At 46.1% G+C, this 17,999-nt stretch overlaps 1 protein-coding gene across 2 annotated transcripts in view; it reads right to left on the bottom strand.

Annotated features, from left to right (window-relative positions):
* The window catches only part of DCAF7 (DDB1 and CUL4 associated factor 7), a 45,483-nt gene continuing 27,484 nt past the window's right edge, over positions 1-17,999 (bottom strand). The window contains exons 2-8 of one of the 2 annotated variants that reach the window (XR_610621.4): positions 15,643-15,801; positions 14,830-14,941; positions 14,332-14,450; positions 10,566-10,775; positions 8,945-9,062; positions 5,031-5,268; positions 1-66 (exon numbers count right to left, since the gene is read on the bottom strand). Coding sequence is in view for 1 of the 2 variants with exons in the window: in XM_003811334.5 (XP_003811382.1) it covers positions 5,096-5,268; positions 8,945-9,062; positions 10,566-10,775; positions 14,332-14,450; positions 14,830-14,941; positions 15,643-15,801 (891 nt within the window). In the remaining variant the exon portion in view is untranslated. Of the gene's footprint in view, positions 5,269-8,944; positions 9,063-10,565; positions 10,776-14,331; positions 14,451-14,829; positions 14,942-15,642; positions 15,802-17,999 lie in introns of both variants that reach the window. The other variant, XM_003811334.5, reaches the window with a different exon arrangement.

The following is a 17,999-nucleotide window of genomic DNA, read 5'->3' as shown; positions in this document are numbered from 1 at the left end:
TATACGTGTTCAAGTTTTATTACAAAGTATGATGGGCAGAAAATACGGTACTTCTTATACAGGAGGCTGAAACAGAATGAAAGGGTGAAAATTAGGTTTAATTTACTTAGGAAACAAGAAATAGAAAGTCATAGCTATAACACTCCACTTTCAGGTGCCCATGAAGTAGCCTTCAATGGAGATTCCCCATAGTTGTTTCACAGCACAGTGTTAAAATTTTATTACAAGCCCTGTGTACAATCAGTCCTGTGAAAATATTTATAAAAGAAAAATATTACAGTACAGTTCTGCAAGGGGCAGCTTCCTCTCCACCTGACCATGGATGCCACAAAACCTATAATATAGAGGGAAAGTTTAAATATATAACAAGAATGGAAGTTCAGACATACTAGGCTAAAGGGCACAGAAATGGATCAGTTAGAGCTTAACATTTCAGAGCAAGAAATCTCCATTTTCTACATAGAGGTTTATACAATCATGCTACAAATTCACTCTGGGTGGGGTGGGGAAGGAAAGTCACTGACAAGAGGGGTAGTAAAATAACACAGGAACCAAAGCAAGTGAGTCAGACTCAACTAAATCGATTCAAAGCTTCAGCTCAACAATTTTCATAACACATGGTATACCACAATCAACCCAAGGTGAGAACATTTCTTTTAAATAGTAGATATCACATGTTAATCACTGGGTTGTCCCAAAGGTGGGTGCCTATAAACTTTCCAGCTGTTACATAGACTGTCAACATCTTTCTTCTTGAGTTTAAACTTTCTTTAGCTTATTTGTTTCTCGTTGGATATACCAGTCCAAGCCTCTTTGGGAAGGCACCTGCATGTTTCCATATTTTAAAAATGACATCCAGAAAGTAGCCTGAGAGGACCTGGCCCATCCCATGTGGCCACACATTTGACTTTGACCATTAGCAGCAGTGACACTGTGGGAGGGGGAGAAGGTGCAGGTGGGTGAAGTGGGCAAGGGTCTGCAATACGAGACACTCTCAGGAGCTGGCCCAGCCAGGGCCTGGCCCAGGGTTCACAGTGACTTTGCTCTGCTCCACTGTCTTCCCTGGGAAAACCAATCTAAGTATCAAGCATGATCTTCCTTCTTCGTCCTGGAGTACACACAGTAAAGGGAAAAGTCTGCTTTGAGGCTTCTACTTCAATGGTCTCCCCTACCCCAAGCCAGGAATGAAAGAGGCTGCCATATTCTCAAAGTGGGGAAGGCAGAGGGACAGTACTGGGCTGCCCTCCCACGTGTGGTAAACCCTGCAGCTCCTACATGTCTTCACAGCCCAGGAATTCAAGGCCCAGGTGGCAGCAGGAAGAAACAGTGGAAAAGCAAGGGGAAGAGAAAAGAGAAAAAGGAGGGGGAAAGTCTGCATAACTGTAATAACCTCTGCTTCTCCTGCTCTGTAACAAACCCACAACCAGGAAGAGTCATGGTCTGGAATAATCATGGGACCCCAAACGCCTGTAGGTTTTTTACCACCAAACATCACCCATGGCTGCTCTAAGCTGTCATCTTGTTCCCACAGTTACCTAGCATCACGGATGCCCAATTTATGGCCCAGGAAGGCTGACCCAGGCTAAGGGCAGTCTCACTCCACAGTCATGCAATGGACAGTCTGAATGTTTCCCTACCCCAGACCTTCACTGACCTCTACTATTTCCTCCTCTGATATAAAGAAAACACTTTAATTTTCTCCTGCATCCTACATCTCCTCCTAAAATTTCGGCCCTAATTGTCATCAAAACCTTGTAGGATTCTGAACTTCTTGTTTCTTCCTGAATCTTAGCCAGTTCTCTCAGAGCCAATCCTGGATTTATAAGGAATTTTCACCTATTTTTATTTTTTTTATTTTTTGAGATGGAGTCTTGCTCTGTCGCCCAGGCTGGAGTGCAGTGGCACAATCTTGGCTCACTGCAAGCTCCACCTCCCAGGTTCACGCCATTCTCCTGCCTCAGCCTTCCAAGTAGCTAGGACTACAGGCACCCGCCACCACCCCCGGCTAATTTTTTTTTGTATTTTTAGTAGAGATGGGGTTTCACCATGTTAGCCAGGATGGTCTCGATCTTCTGACCTTGGGATCTGGCCGCCTCAGCCTCCCAAAGTGCTGGGATTACAGGTATGAGCCACCACACCCATCCTCGCCCAGTTATTAAATATCTTCCCTCTTCAAGTCCTAACCTTGCAGGCTAATTCCTCCCTGGAAGAAGAGGATTCCAATACTCCTGAGCATAAAAAATTCAGGTCCTTGAATGACGTGGACCCATTCTCCAGCTCTCTGGTGGTAGAAGCCTGAGGCCTAATTTATTCAGCACCTCCATCCTTCAGTCAGAACAGATGAGGACAATACAGGCAGCTGTGCCTCAGGCTGCCAGGAGCAAAAGGGCCATCACCAGCTGGGCCACAGCCTGGCGGAGCCTCCATGTGGGCTTCCTGGTAAAGTCCTAGTGGCTGCTCCTCCCGCAGTCAGGGAGAACAGATCCAGGGCCTCCCACCCAGTCTCGCTGGCTGTCAATTTGAGAACCTCAACAAATTACAGAGTTGTTTTTGCAACTACAACAGATCGGTGCTTTCTGGAGCATGGATGGCTTAGAGACTTTCTAAATCCTAAGACTGTAGAAATCCCCTCCTCAGTCATGGGTCGTCGGGCTGGTGGAGTAAAGGGAGGGTAAGAGAGCTGGGACTCAAAGACCAGCAACTCATCAACTGTGAGTATGTGTGTGCTTGCTTAGGGGGGTGGAGTCCCCCTGGGTCCCCGGTGGCATTCAGGGGAAGACTGCACTGCAGGACCTAAGGAAGGATGACAGGAGCTGGGCGTCCACAGGGCAAGGGAAATCTCAAAAGTTGTTGGTTTCCAGAGTAAATAGCTATCTTATGCAAATATGTTCTAATTATTATTATTTTTTTCAAGTTGTTGTTTCTGAGTTCCAGCTGACAAATTCCACCATACAGACCAGGCGTAGGTGCAGATCAGGAAAGGAATCTTAGAACTCAGTGGATGTAAGCCCTGCCCAGCAGACCAGCCCCTTCTACCACTGACTTCCATTTCAGACCCTTCTCCACAGGAAGGAACTGATGGCCTCCTAAACAAGCAGCCATCAGCTTGGCCTTGCTACCCTTGAGAGAAGGACCCAGTAACCATTATCAAACACAATGAAAAGCAGAGGAGGGTTCTGACCAAGAACTGCTCGCTTTGTATCTCCAAACGATGCAGTGCAAATCCAGTGGCAAATGCAGGAGAGGCAACCACAAGCACATGGCCAGCCAGAGTCCTAAAATCAGAACAACAAAGTAAAAGGGTAGAAGGGGAAATACGCTGGCTAAAAAAAGAGCCTTTTTCTTTGGGACAGGTCCCTGTATGGTAAAGCAAAGAGCTAGACTTTGGGCATATAATGACATCTACTTCTGAAAAGGAAGACTTAACCAAAAAAGCTTAAGGGCCCAGAAGAACAAAGTTACTGTTTTACTTCTCAAGCAGGTGAGAACCAAAGAGGACAAAACCATCATCCTTCAGGCCTGCTACTCTACTAATCTCAGATGAGCAATTCAGAGGGACTTAAAAACCTTCAGGTAGGAGCAGAACGCAAGGAAACAGCCAACTTTCCCCCAAGAGCACATCCCAAACTGCCTGCCCCAAGGGCTCATCTAACGGTGGAATCACACATATGCCCCTCCATGGAACTCATTCACATAACGGAAAGACACCTGCGGCCTGCAAGTCAAAAGACAACTGCAGGCTACAAGTCCAATACTGCTCAGAACCTAAACTGGGGGAGAGAGGGGTTGACAGGTGTGGGTAGAGCTCTTAACTGGCTGACCCTGGGGGTCTATAATTCCTTCTCCTTCTTTTTTTTCCCTCCCTTTTCATTACCCACAGTATAATGCTTTTTAACTATCTATCCACTTCACAGCCCGGGATTGCCGCAGTCCATCAGTCCATCTCTCATGTAAGGTCTTGTTCAGGGTTGGAAGCACAGACAGGATGCCTCTCGGGAAGACTCTCTCACCTCAGAACACTCAATCCAAAGAATGCCCAATATACCACCAGGCACAGTAAACTCAACCAACAGAAGCACCGAAGTTCAACTCAGATATCATTCTTGCCTATCATTGAAAAGACACTAAGTGGAATGGCCTGGGGCTTATATTTGGATGGAAAAACAGACTCTGAAAGAATGTACTGGAAATATGCTTGAAGTTCAGCTTCATGAAACGATTCCCCTCAAGTCAGGTACCCTGAGAGCCTGTTTCTCTCAGCTCTACCATGCTCCCAGTGGGAACCAATGGGCTGGACAGTGGTGCTTCAGGGTAAACAGAGGCTTCCTACGTCTGTTTACAAGCCCAGAATGCCCTTGAGAGGAGCTCGGCTAAGAAAGGTGTGATGAGTCAGTGGACTTCAGAGCACCAAGGTGGTTCGGACTCCCGGTCAGGTATGTACTACACAGGCAGTGACTCAAGAAGGCAAACTGCTCATGGGGCCAGGGGCCCAGTACCAGCTCCAGGCACTGAGGGAAGAGAAGAAGGTGCAAAGAGGGAGGACTATAAGACAAAGAAATGAAGCAGGAGAGTAAAATTCTTTTCATAAAAAAATTAGCCTGATAGATAACAAATATACAAAGTTAAAATTTGTTAAACACACTGATACTAGGAGAAAAGACAAATTGGTATTTGTTCCCATGTAAGTGCTAACATGAACATGGACATGGACGAGACATGAACCGCTGCCTTGGGCAGCAAACAGAGACACCTGGGCAGAGGAATAGACACAGCCAGTGCGTGAACTGCTCCTCAACACAACGCCTGACAAACAAATATACACACATTTTTTAATTGAGGAACCAAAGGAGAAGAGGAAAGGAGAGAAAATCTTAAAACTCAGCCCTGGGCTGAGGAGGCGCCACACAGCACTGAGTCTGCCACAGAGGGCGATGGGGTGACTGGCCAGGAACTCCTAGAGCAGCTTCTGGTAACAGTGGGTGAAAAGCAATGAAAGACATACTGGCCACTGGAAACATGTTTCTTCTTACTTTGGGGGTGGGGCAGAGGCAGGAAATACAAAAGCCCCTGCCTTGTGGGCACAGCGCCACCAACACTACACTCTGAGTATCTCCAGGCAGTTGTTGTAGCAGATGGCGATCCAGTCGGGCTGAGTTGATGCCCACTGCACATTGTTGATCTCTCCTTCAGCTGTGTAGGCCAGGATAGGGTCCTCAATGGCTCGGGGCATTTGCTGGATGTCCCAGATGAGAGCCTGGTGGTCATCCGCTAGGGACAAAGAAAGCCAGCAAGCAAGGTCACAAGTGAGGCAATGAGGATGATGATCCCTGCATTTCAGGAGCAAGTCACAGTTTACAAAGCACCCCCGTGATGGCAGTTCTATTTTAAGCCCCCATTTTATCGATAAGGAAATCAAGATTCAGAAATGTTAAGGCACTTGTTCCAAATCACACAGCTATTCAGCAAGTGAGTGGCAGAGCCAGAACTCAAATCTAGGCCCTGACTCCATCTCCCAGATGTCCCCAGGCTCTATCCACTGCACTAATGAGTCCTTCTCATCTGGGTCAGGTATCAGGAGTGGACAAGGGGATACCAAACATGTCATTTGCAGCCGCTTAAAATACTTGAGTGGTTACAAAGATCATTCTCTGATCATTCAATATAATGAGAGCGTTTCTTCCCTGTTTGATGGACATTTATGCTTCAGTGAGGTGTTATATAGAAGAAGACTGATAAAGTAGTGCTGATATGTGCTGTTAAAAAATTCTTTCCTGGCTAGGCATGGTGGCTCACACCTGTAATCCCAACACTTTGGAAGGCTGAGGCAGGCGGATCACCTGAGGTCAGGCGTTCAAGACCAGCCTGGCCAACATGGTGAAACCCCATCTCTACTAAAAAAAAAAAAAATACAAATTAGCCAGGTGTGGTGGTGCACACCTGTAATCCCAGCTACTTCGGTGGCTGAGGCAGGAGAATCGCTTTAACTCGGGAGGCAGAGGTTGCAGTGAGCCAAAATCATACCACTGCACTCCAGCATGGGTGACAGAGTGAGACTTCATCTCAAAAAAAAAAATAAATAAATAAATCCAAGAAAATAGCTATGGGAAACACCAGAAAGATGGTAATCACTTTAAATATATAAAAGCACATGAAAAATAACTAGAAGGAAATATATTAAAATGAGAATGATGGCAATACTAAGATGGCAAGGTTAGGATTTATGTTTACTTTTCTCTAGTTCCTAAGTGATCCGTAATGTGCTCATATTACTTTTTTTTTTTTTTTAAATGGAGTCTCATTCTGTTGCCCAGGCTTGAGTGCAATGGTGCAATCTCGGCTCACTGCAACCAAAGCCTCCCAGGTTCAAGCGATTCTCCTGCCTCGGCCTCCCAAAATGCTGGGATTACAGGCATGAACCACCGCACCTGGCCTATATTACTTTTATAATCAAAATAGTAAGTTAATTTTTAAAAAAGAAAAAAATAAGGCAATGGCCTTCAGAGCTGCAGTGTACCCTGACTCTGCCATGCATTCTGATGAAAGCTGGTCTCAGATACACAGAAAATCTGAATAAACTAAACCCTAATAGGCTAATTGTGGGCAATACTAGTCTCCTGCCAAGGCTGCATAGTCTGGGCCAGGTGCAAGATCCCTCTCCCACGGACAATCAATGCCAAGAGGTCAGGGAATTGCACCTCTAGAGCACTAAGCCCCTTTTCCTCAATGCTCAACCGAGCACACTTGAGCAACAGCTCCTTCGGTTGAAGGGGCTCAAGGCAGGTGCAACACACAAAACAACAGCGAGCCAGACAAAGGCAGCAGCCAGGAGCAGAAAATGGGGCTTCTACGGGGCCAGTCCTGCTTTCCATGAATAATGGATGACACCTTTCTTTTCTGCTTCTTCTATCCCTCCCTATCCACACCCCTGGGGGGGAAAAAAAAAGAGGGCAATAATGAAGAAGACAGACCACAATCTGAGGTACAGAAGGCAGCAGCAGGCCCCCAGCTGCTCTTCAAGGAGACATACAGGCATGAGCAGAGGGCCAAAATCAGGAAAAGCTTCATGCCTTCCAAATAATGCTCAAATGGCAGAAAAACACCAGAGTACATTGCTTCTTGGGCTCCATAACAAACCTTGTCCATTATAAGGCTCCTGATTAGTGAGGAGAAGAAAAAAAAAACACACTAAAAAGTTAAGGAGCAAAACATCACAGGACTAGGACAGAATCCTATCAGTGCAAAAGGAAGAAGTATATAGTTGTATTTGGGGGCATAGATGTACATCCCTGAAAGTATACCAAAAGGGTCTGGAAGGAGACACATTACCTGTTGATAGAGGTCATCTATGCAGAGGGGGATGGAGGCAGAAATGATATAGGAAGGAGAAAAGATGACTTTTGCCTTGCTCTTAAATATGCTTCTGTACTGTTTTCAATTTAAGTAACAGATTGGCATTATTTCTACAATAAAAGTGCATTGACAACCAGCATATTTTTCTTTCTTTTTTTTTTTTTTTTGAGACGGGGTTTCACTCTGTCACCAGGCTGGAGGGTAGTGGCATGATCTCAGCTCACTGCAACCTCCACGTCCCGGGTTCAAGCGATTCTCCTGCCTCAGCCTCCCGAGTAGCTGGGACTACAGGCATGTGCCACCACGCCCAGCTAATTTTTGTATTTAGTAGAGACAGGGTTTCACCATGTTGGCCAGGATGGTCTTGATCTCCTGACCTCGTGATCCACCTGCCTCGGCCTCCCAAAGTGCTGGTATTACAGATGTGAGCCACTGCACCCAGCCTTTCTTTTCTTTTTTTAAAATTTATTTTAGAGGCAGGGTCTTGCTTGGTTGCCCAGGCTGGAGTACAGTGGCACAATCACAGCTCACTGTAACCTCAAACTCCTGGGCTCAAGGGATCCTCTCACCTCAGCCTCTAAGTAGCTGGGACTACAGGAATTCACCACCACACCCAGATAGTCTTTTTTTAACTTTCTGTAGAGATGAGGTCTCACTATACTGCCCAGGCTGGTCTTGAACTCTTGGCCTCAAGCAATCCTCCCACTTAAGCCTCCCAAAGTACTGCAATTACAGGCCTGAAACACTGTGCCTGGCCCAACATATTTTTAAGGGGTACTTTTTTTTTTTTTTTTTTGGAGATAGAGTCTTGCTCTGTTGCCCTGGCTGGAGGGCAGTGGCATAATCTCTGGTCAATGCAACCTCCACCTCCTGGGTTGAAGTGCTTCTCCTGCCTCAGCCTCCTGAGTAGCTTGGACTACAGGTGCGTGCCACCATGCCTGGCTAATTTTTTTTGTATTTTTAGTAGAGACAGGGTTTCACCATGTTTGTCAGGCTGGTCACGAACTCCTGACCTCAGGTGATCCACCCGCCTCAGCCTCCCAAAGTGCTGGGATTACACGCGTGAACCACTGCACCCAGCCAGTAAGGGGTGCTAGCTTTGGTCTGGGAAACAGTGAAATGAAAACCACAAGTCACAAACCACAACCAGGCAAAGTTCTGTGGGGCCCTCCGATGCATCCAGAGCTCACTGTGGGTTTGTTATAGTGAAACCTGAAAGGTCCCATGGGAGATGTTGATCTTCACAGTCCCAAAGATTCTGTTATATCCATGAGGGATGCCTCCCTTTCCCCATATTCCTGGAATTGAGTCCTCTGTGCCATCCAGATTTCAGGGGCACAGTACAAGGCACAGCCGTATAACTGACACATGATGTAAATCATATATGGAAGATGTTCTGATGTCCATGAGGGTACAAGATCGTCTAAAAATTTGTACTGATTGAATTTCACAAGTGTGGAGAGGCTCCAACTAGTCATTTTGTATAAATCTCTCAAGACTGTCCTTAGAAAACAGTAACAACTACAATTCTAAGGAGCCAAGAGAACAGATTTCCTCCATCCCTCCCAGATTTCTTTCTCCCCACCGTGATTACCAGCAGTGCAGATGTGGCAGGATGAATGTGGGGCCCAAGCAATGCCATTGACACATGCTCGATGGTTGTTTAACCTGGCGACAGGTGTGCAGGGAACCCGGACATCTAGAATCACCACCTGCGGAAATAACAAGTAAAAGGCCTGGGATCATCAGAGTTTCATACAAAAAAACAAAAAATACTATCCAGATGCAAAAATCTTTTTAGGCATAATTTTTCATTTGTGGATTTAAAGAACTAGAGACAGGACTTCCATAGGATTGAGGGAAAAGAAGACAAAGGACACGGGTAGTTGATAGTCTCTATCTTGAGCAACACTGGGTCTTTAGACTGATAGAGGAGATGCAGAAACAGGCAACAGGAGTCTGGGTAATCCTGGGTCCCAGCAGGTGCATGTGGTAAGAATTCTATGCATCTCAGAAGAATGGAATGAGAGCCCAGCCAAAGCAGAATCTGAGGTGCTAGCGCCACCAAACCAAGGACAACCAATGCATTCTCCCCACCCACAATTCACCTCTTTAATCACGTAACAGACTAGAGACAGCTGCCATTTGTTTTTCTTTTTTTTTTTTTTTGAGACAGGGCATGCTCTGTCACCAGGCTGGAGTGCAGTGGCATGATCTCCGCTCACTGCAAGCTCCGCTTCCCAGGTTCAAGCCATTCTCCTGCCTCAGCCTCCCGAGTAGCTGGGACTACAGGTGCCTGACACCACGCCCGGTTAATTTTTTGTATTTTTTTAGTAGAGACGGGGGTTTCACCATGTTAGCTAGGATGGTCTTGATCTCCTGACCTGTGATCCGCCCACCTTGGCCTCCCAAAGTGCTGGGATTACAGGTGTGAGCCACCGTGCCTGGCCTTTTTTTTTTTAGATGGCGTCTTGCTCTATCTCCCAGGCTTGAGTGCAATGGTGCGATCTCGGCTCACTGCAACCTCTGCCTACCAGGTTCAAACAATTCTCTTGCCTCAGCCTCCCAAATAGCTGGAACTACAGGCGTACGCCACCACACCCAGCTAATTTTTGTATTTTTAGTAGAGACAAGGTTTCGCCATGTTGGCCAGGATGGTCTCCATCTCTTGACCTCGTGATCCACCTGCCTCAGCCTCCCAAAGTGTTGGGATTACAGGCGTGAGCCAGAGCGCCCGGCCAGAGGGCTGCCATTTCTACATCTGTTTGCTAAAGCTAGATGAATCTGTCCAGACTACAGAAGGGAAAATCTGCTTTTTCACTCAGCACCATAGGCACATACGATTTGGTTTACTCTTTAGATATTGCTTTTCCTGGCTCTAACTCCAACTCTTCAAAAATTAAAAGTTCTTAACAAGTAATTCTTATTCCAGATTAGGCTTTCTCAGTCCCGGGACTGCTGTCATTTTAGGTAGGATATACTTTGCTGGGGGACTGTCCTGGGCATTGTAGGATATTTAGCAGCCTCCCTGGTCTCTACCCCCTAGATGCCATAGTACCAACTGTGTCTCTAGAGCTGTGACAATCAAAAATGCCTCCAGACATTCCCAAAGATACTCCGGGGGCCAACTGCTCCAGTTGAGAACCAGCCTTCTAGATATACTAAGCAGTGCTGGAGTTAGGCAGGGCCCATGGTAGCCTGAGGGGAGTGCTCACCTCCATTCCATCCATGGCCATGGTGGCCAGGTAGTTAGGGTCCTGCTTGTTCCAGCAGAGGCGAAGCAGTGGGTGATGCTGTGGGTCTTCGTAAATGATGGTGCTGTGTTCTAGATGGCGGAGGTCAAACATCCGCACCGAGCCATCAGCACCCACAGAGGCAAACATGTCCCTGCCACCCCCGGCCCGGCTAAATGCAATATCATAGACCTGTTGGTGAACAAGAAGCTCCAGTCAGATTCAGATCCATTACCTCTTCTTCCTACAGGAGGGAAATCTGCCACGTCCAGTTCATCTAAACCTCGCTCATGACACAAAAGCAGATAAATGAAGCCCAGTGTCTGTGAGTACTGAAACCCGAGAGCTCTAATATCAGTGGCTTCCCAAAGATGGAAGATCATTCTGCTATAGAAATTGGCTGGCTTCTTCCCACATTCCTGCTTTCCAAGTCTTCTTCCTCCAACCCCTGTGATAAAACAAAGGCACATGCCCTGCTGACCAACAGAACAGTGGCTGTCTTCTGCCACACAACAAGAATGAGACACTTATTTCCTGGGCCTTGTGCACAATCAGAGGCAGGTCTACGAGCTCATTAAGGCCTAGATCATCAATCACAGAGGTGAAAGCAGCCCTCCTGTGGCCACTTAATAGCAGCCAAGCTGATTCTACTGTGAAACCTGGACCTGAGACTCATTTGCAAGAAAGAGGTAACAGAAATTTTGAGTCACGGGAGGCCTAGATGTTCCTGTATTCACAAATACGTTAGTAGCACCCGCTTGTCCTAGGACATGTTGTTTCTTCTCCTAGTTGGTTTGTGATCATAAGTGAATCAATTTAGGTTCTGAATCACTGTTTTCTGCTGTTATTTGCTGCAAACATTGCATATCACTAACGTCTATGAGGAAACAGAGGCAGAGAGCAACGGAGAGCTTCAGAGAAAGGACGAAGGCCGGGTGCGGATTACACCTGTAATCCCAGCACTTTGGGAGGCTGAGGCGGGCGGATCACGAGGTCAAGAGATCAAGACCATCCGGGCCAACCCAGTGAAACTCCATCTCTACTAAAAATACAAAAAAATTAGCTGAGTGTGGTGTCTGGTGCCGGTAATCCCAGCTACACGGGAGGCTAAGGCAGGAGAATCGCTTGAACCCGGGAGGCAGAGATTACAGTGAGCTGAGATCAGGCCATTGCACTCCAGCCTGGGACAGAGCGAAACTCTGTCTTAAAGAAAAAAAAAAAAAAGAGGACGAAGAGGGACGAAGAGAGAGCCAGAGACAGACAAGTAGAGAGAGAAACAGAAAAACTAATGCCAAACAAAACTCATCTTCTGGGGATAATAACAGCTGACTTCTGGGGAGACACGACTAGAATTTCTCACTAAATATTACAGCTCCAGTGTTGAAGTTCTGCCTACAGAGGGACACTGCCAAATGAGCATCTATTGCTATTTAACCTCATGAATTCCTTTTTTTTCTGGCCATGAAGAAATTATGCTTGTCTTTCTATGGCAGGAAGTAGAAGTGGTTCAAAAGGGACCGGGCCAGTCATCAACAAGGAGGCACTCAGGCCTGACATGGCTGACAGATCGAGGCTTTGTCTAGTACTGTACAGCTGCGTTAAGGCACAGCCATGTTTATCAATATGTATACCCCCCAATGCCAGCTCCTGGTAACCCTCAGGGACAGAGATCCCACAGGTGCCATGGGCAGTGTGGCCGAGTGTGTAATGCTCTCTCGGCTCTAAGTGACTGCTCCTTCAGTGCTCCGCTAGCATGGTTCACTGGGAAACCAAGGGAAGGTGACAACTCCCAAGTACACTAAACCCTCTTCTACACTGATCTGCCAGGTATCAATGAGAGCCTTCCAAACAAGTCTTTTCCTAGAGAAAGGTGGACTGAGAAAAATCAAAGGTGCTAGAAAGGTGCTATTACTGTTTCTCTAGAGCCACTATCCTTTCTCAGGTTTATTCCTTCAAGACAAGGCTGCCGGTCCAGGCCTGTCTGCTGTCAAGATCCATTCCTGGCCTTTCTCCCTGCTCTTCTCTGTGTCACAAGAGAACTGATTCCTACAGCGTGCATTTGGCAGGGTCTCAGATCTGCTGGCTGCTTCTGGCTGGTTCAGCCATGGGAGGCTTTGGTGGGAAAATGAATGATGGGAGGCAGGGAAAAGCTAAGGTATTTCTCCTCCCCTCTCTCTGTTCCTAGAAGCGTCTCTGCCAGGTAAATCCAGCCCCTGGGCTCCAGGAACCCTGCCTCCTCCCATGGTCCCTCTGGCCTATAGGCAGCTGCAGCTTCCTGCTGCTCCCATTCTATGGATGACCTCACTGCTACCTACGTGGCTTCTCAGCTTTACCATCTTCTGTATAAGCAGCCCCTGGATTAAATCCCTGCAGTTCAAATACTTAAGAGTAGTTCCCATTCTCTGCGTTGGACCTAACAGACAACAGCAGGCTAAGTTGTCATATAACTAAAATGTAGCCGCTTGTTCAACTTGATGCCAAGAGGGTTTCCAGAAGTTCCTTACTGGTCCTCTCTGTGGGACAAACTCTTCATTTGACCCCTGGTTTAGCAGCAGTCAACTCTAGAAGTCTTGTAACAGGGCTTACCTTCAGGAGTACAGAAAGCCAAAGACAACCCCTTACTAAGAATGATAACCTGGGTCACATCTTCCTATGCTGTTGACAACCTCAAGTTTCTGACCTAAGATCAAGGCATTCCTTTTATCTGTATAGATATTAATACCCCTAGCTGTGCAGGGTAAGGTAGAAAAGAACAGGAAATAGTACCCACAGGAGATGAGAGTACCAGGAGCATGCAATGGCTCTAGGAGGAAAAGACTTATGGGGATTTTCCAAAATCACTGAGAAGAATGCTTTGATTAAAATGCAATTGGCCGGGCGCAGTGGCTCACGCCTGTAATCCCAGCACTTTGAGAGGCCAAGGTGGGTGGATCACCTGAGGTCAGGAGAGTTCGAGACAATCCTGGCCAACATGGTGAAACCCTGTCTCTGCTAAAAAATACAAAAATTAGCCAGGCGTGGTTGTGGGCACCTGTAATCTCAGCTACTCCGGAAGCTGAGGCAGGAGAATTGCTTGAACCCGGAAGGCAGAGGATGCAGTGAGCCCAGATTGCGCCATTGCACTCCAGCCTGGGCAACAAGAGGAAAACTTTGTCTCAAAAAAAAAAAAAAAGAAAAAAAAAAAGCAATCACAAATAGCTCTTCTCAGTTTTTCCAATAAACACAGAAGCATCGCCATCAAAATAAAATATATTCCATTGCCTCCATTGCCAACAGTAATGAAAGTATAAAGATTAAGTGAACATACTAGGATTTGGTAAAACATTTATAGAGAAAAATGAATAATTACGTTTGTCTCTCAGAAAATTTTTTCTCTTCCTGTCTCCCTTCTTTCCTCCCCAAATCTAATCTGTTTCAAGATAAGTATTACTCTAAAGTTATTTTTTAATCACATCAGTTCCCAGCTCCTCTATAAGAGGCTTTGTTATTTAAAAAAAGCAACCTCTGGCATGAAAAGAACAATGACAGACCGTAGAATAGGTCATTTACATTAGCCAAAAAAAAGCATTAGTTTACAATAGTGTTGTTTTCCCGTTTTTGATACATTACTATTGTCAATTTAGACAAGAAGATGTTATGTTATGATTTTCCACATAAATTGCAGAACAATGAGAGAACAAGCTGACCTCTTCCTGTGCGGAAGGCACAGGAAGCATTTGAGGAAAGACGAAATGGAAAAGCATCTTACCTCTTTGTCATGGGCGATCAGTTGGGTCTTCACGTGGCCAGACACAAGATTCACTCGCCCTAACACCTGCCCTGTCTCCAGCCCCCAGATGGTACATGTCGTATCAATGCTTGAGGTACCTGCAAACAACCAGTGCAAGTCAGGGCTGACGGGACCAAGGTTCTCATGCAAGCTTCCCTCTTGTGTCTACTCATCTGCTCAGCCCAGGGAGCAGCATACCATAAAGACTACAGAAAACAAGGTGGGGGCTACCGGCAGAGCCACAGAGGAAGTCAAGTCTTCAGTCCTCACCGTAGGACCTTAGATTCTAACTGGAGAGACAAGATCTACACACACGGAAAGCTCACCCACACAAAGGAATTAATAAATAACCACATTCCACGCCTAGCCTACTTCCCACTGAGCCTTGTTCTAGGATGATGTATGGCCCAGTGTGACATCTGAGAAAATTTATTTTGGCTTCTTCCAGCTGAAATACATACTCCCTAACTCCCTTACCTAAAAGATAAGGATCCACCTCATTCCAGTCAAAGGAAGTCAGGGGAGCACAGAAATCAGAGTTCTTATTATTGTTTAGCAAACACTCCAGCCTGGTCTCTGTTTCACCAACCTGAAGGAACAAGAATTTTTAAAAAAATCAGCCAGTCTTATCCTCATAAAAAGTCTTTTAAAAAATCCCTGTTTAGAAAATATCTTAGCAAACATAAGACATGAGGGGAAAACATTTTTATCAAAAACAGTAATAAACCCAGGACTCCCTGAATGCTACTTTTTCCCATACTTTCTCCTCTGCCCAGCTTTATTTTCTACATTTTCATCCCTGCACCTTCCTAGAGGAGAGGTCTTCTCACTTTGCCCAGCCTGGAACCTCTGCACAGGTGTACTAAGGCCACGCCCATGCTACAGAGGACGCTGCTGCTGATGAGCTCAGCTGAGGGTGGAGGGAAGCCTCCAAGATCCACTCACACACTTTATCAGAATCAATGGCCTGGTATTTCATTTAGTTTACTCAAAAATACCTTGGCTGCAAACAGAATATGAGTTCCCAAGTATTCCCACCTCCACTGAAGGCCGTCATCATCACCTTGGGTTGACTGAGCTGACTGCAGCCAGCCTTCATGGAATCTTGACTTGATATACTAGAAAATCGGCTGAGCCAAACGAGGCCAGTCCATTTAAGCTTCGCTTGCTTCTCCTGTGCTGCAATGACACTCGCTGCCTCTGACCCCTGTCTGTTCTGTGACTTTTCACTGCTAACAGCTGAGGCTGAGAAAGCCCACTTGTCTGGCTGCTAATAAAGCATCCGCTTACCCTCCACACACGGAGATAGTCACCGCTTGTTGCCAGTAGGTCTGGATAGACGCCTTTTGTGTCAGGGATCCACATGAGCTTTGTGGTGGGGTATGGGTGGTCAAAGGTGTTTCTGCAAATAAACTCTGAACTCTCCTCATCTAAACCAACAAGCTGAACCTGTAACATACCAAAGTTGAGCCACATAAGCATTTGTGAGCAGTACAGCAAATACATTAGATCCCTGGTCAGTGACAGAGGTTTTTTTTGTTTGTTTTTTGTTTTAAAGACAGGATCTTGCTCTGTTGCCCAGGCTGGAGTGCAGTGGTGCAACCACAGCTCAATGCAGCCTCCACCTCCTGGTCTCAAGTGATCCTTCCACCTCAGCCTCTCAAGTAGCTGGGGTTAGAGGCAGGCACCACCAGACACAGCTAATTTTGTTCATTTTTTGTAGAGACAAGGCCTCACATGTTGCCCAGGCTGGCCTTGAACTCCTGGGCTCAACTGATCCTCCCACCTCAGCCTCCCAAAAGTGCTGGGATTACAGACATGAGTCACTATGCCTGGCCAGTGACAGAAGTCTTGACACTGTACTACACTAAACTGCAGAATCAAAAACGATTGCCACGAGAGGGTAACTAGTCCAACCATCCTCTGGCAGACAAGGACACCCAGACTCAAAGAGGTGGTTACACTCAACACTGCAAAGCCAGTAGGAGACAGAGATTACAGGTTTTCTGACTCAAGTCTGCATTCTTGACTCCAACTACATAAGTGCACTATCTGCCAGGCCAGGCACACCTTCCCCCGAAACCCCTAAGGTATTTGAAAATGACCAGGGGTGGTTCTTGGCTGCCACAATGACTGAAGTGCTGAGGACATTTGGTGCTCAGGGGCCAGGAATATGAAACACTCTTTGCAATTTCATTAAACAAACTAATGCTCACTTAAAAATCCAATAGTACACAACCCTCACCAACCCCAAACTCAACACTGGCTCATTATGTTTACACATAAAGGTATGTCAAATGACTGTTTGAGAGCCCAAACCACTGTGATTGGCAAAAAAAAGTCGGCGCCATTGATGAGAAAGTCCCACCTAGCTCTGATCACTTTTTCTTAGAGTCAATTTTAGCCCACCATTAACTTCCAATCTTTGCTGTCAAACTCAATCTGGCTCAATGGGACACTAACTGTACATTTGCTTATGAACTTCCAACTGGAAGATGGAATGGTGGGGATATTTGGTAAAGATCCACAATAAGGGGAAAAGCACTAACCAGACAACACAAAATAGAATTCCTTCTACTCATCTTTCTGACCTCAGTCTCAGACACCAGTATCTTCCAGACATTTTCCCCCCAAAGTTAGGTATAGTTGCATATAATAAAACCCACTCAAGTGTACAGTTAAATGAGTTTTGGCAAATGTACAGTTGTATAACCCCCACAGTAAGATATAAAACATTTCCATTAACCCAGAAAGTTCTCCCAGGCTCCTCCGCAGTCAACCCCTCATACCTACCCCAAGTAGCCACTGATCTATGGTTTTGTCTCTCTATAATACGATATAAATAGAATCAGATGGTCTTGAGTCTTTGTGTCTGGCTACTTTCACTCAGTACACTGCTCTTGAGATTCATCCATGTTCTTGTGTGTATCAGTAGTTGCTTCTTTTCTTACTGCTGAATAATATTGCATTATGTGCAATGTGGCAGTATAATTTTGGGTTGTTGAGACAGGGTCTCACTCTGTTGCACTGGTTCGAGTGCAGTGGTGCAATCGTGGTTCACTGCAGGCTCAACCTCCTGGGCTTAAGCAATCCTCCAGCTTCAGCCTCCCGAGTAGCTGGGACCACAGGCATGTGCCACCACACCCAGCTAATTTCTAAATTTTTTGTAGAGATGAGGTCTCCTTATGTTGCCCAGGCTGGTCTCGAACTTCTGGGCTCAAGGGATCCTCCCGGCTTGGCCTCCCAAAGTGCTGGGATTACAGGCGTAAGCCACCGCACCCAGAAAATTTTTTATGTCCTAGTTGAGAAATCTTTGCCTAATCCCAGGTCCCAAATATTTTTCCCTGTTTTCTTCTAAAAGTTTTCTAGTTTTAGGCTTCATATTTATGTCTCTGAGTCATTTCAAGTTAAATTTTTATATGGTACAAGATATGAATCAAGGTTTGCTTTTTGTTGTTGTTTTTTTTCCTTTTGAGACGGAGTTTCGCTCTTGTCACCCAGGCTGGAGTGCAATGGGCACAGTCTTGGCTTACGGCAACCTCCACCTCCTGGGTTCAAGCAATTCTCCTACCTCTCTGCCTCCTAAGTAGCTGGGACTACAGGCATGTGCCACTACGCCCGGCTAATTTTTTAATACTTTTAGTAGA

The sequence above is a fragment of the Pan paniscus genome, chromosome 19 (assembly GCF_029289425.2).
Source record: "Pan paniscus chromosome 19, NHGRI_mPanPan1-v2.0_pri, whole genome shotgun sequence".
In the NCBI taxonomy this organism is placed as follows: Eukaryota; Metazoa; Chordata; class Mammalia; order Primates; family Hominidae; genus Pan; species Pan paniscus.
Note: the sequence above shows the minus strand (reverse complement) of the source record. Positions and strands in the feature narration are given on the sequence as shown.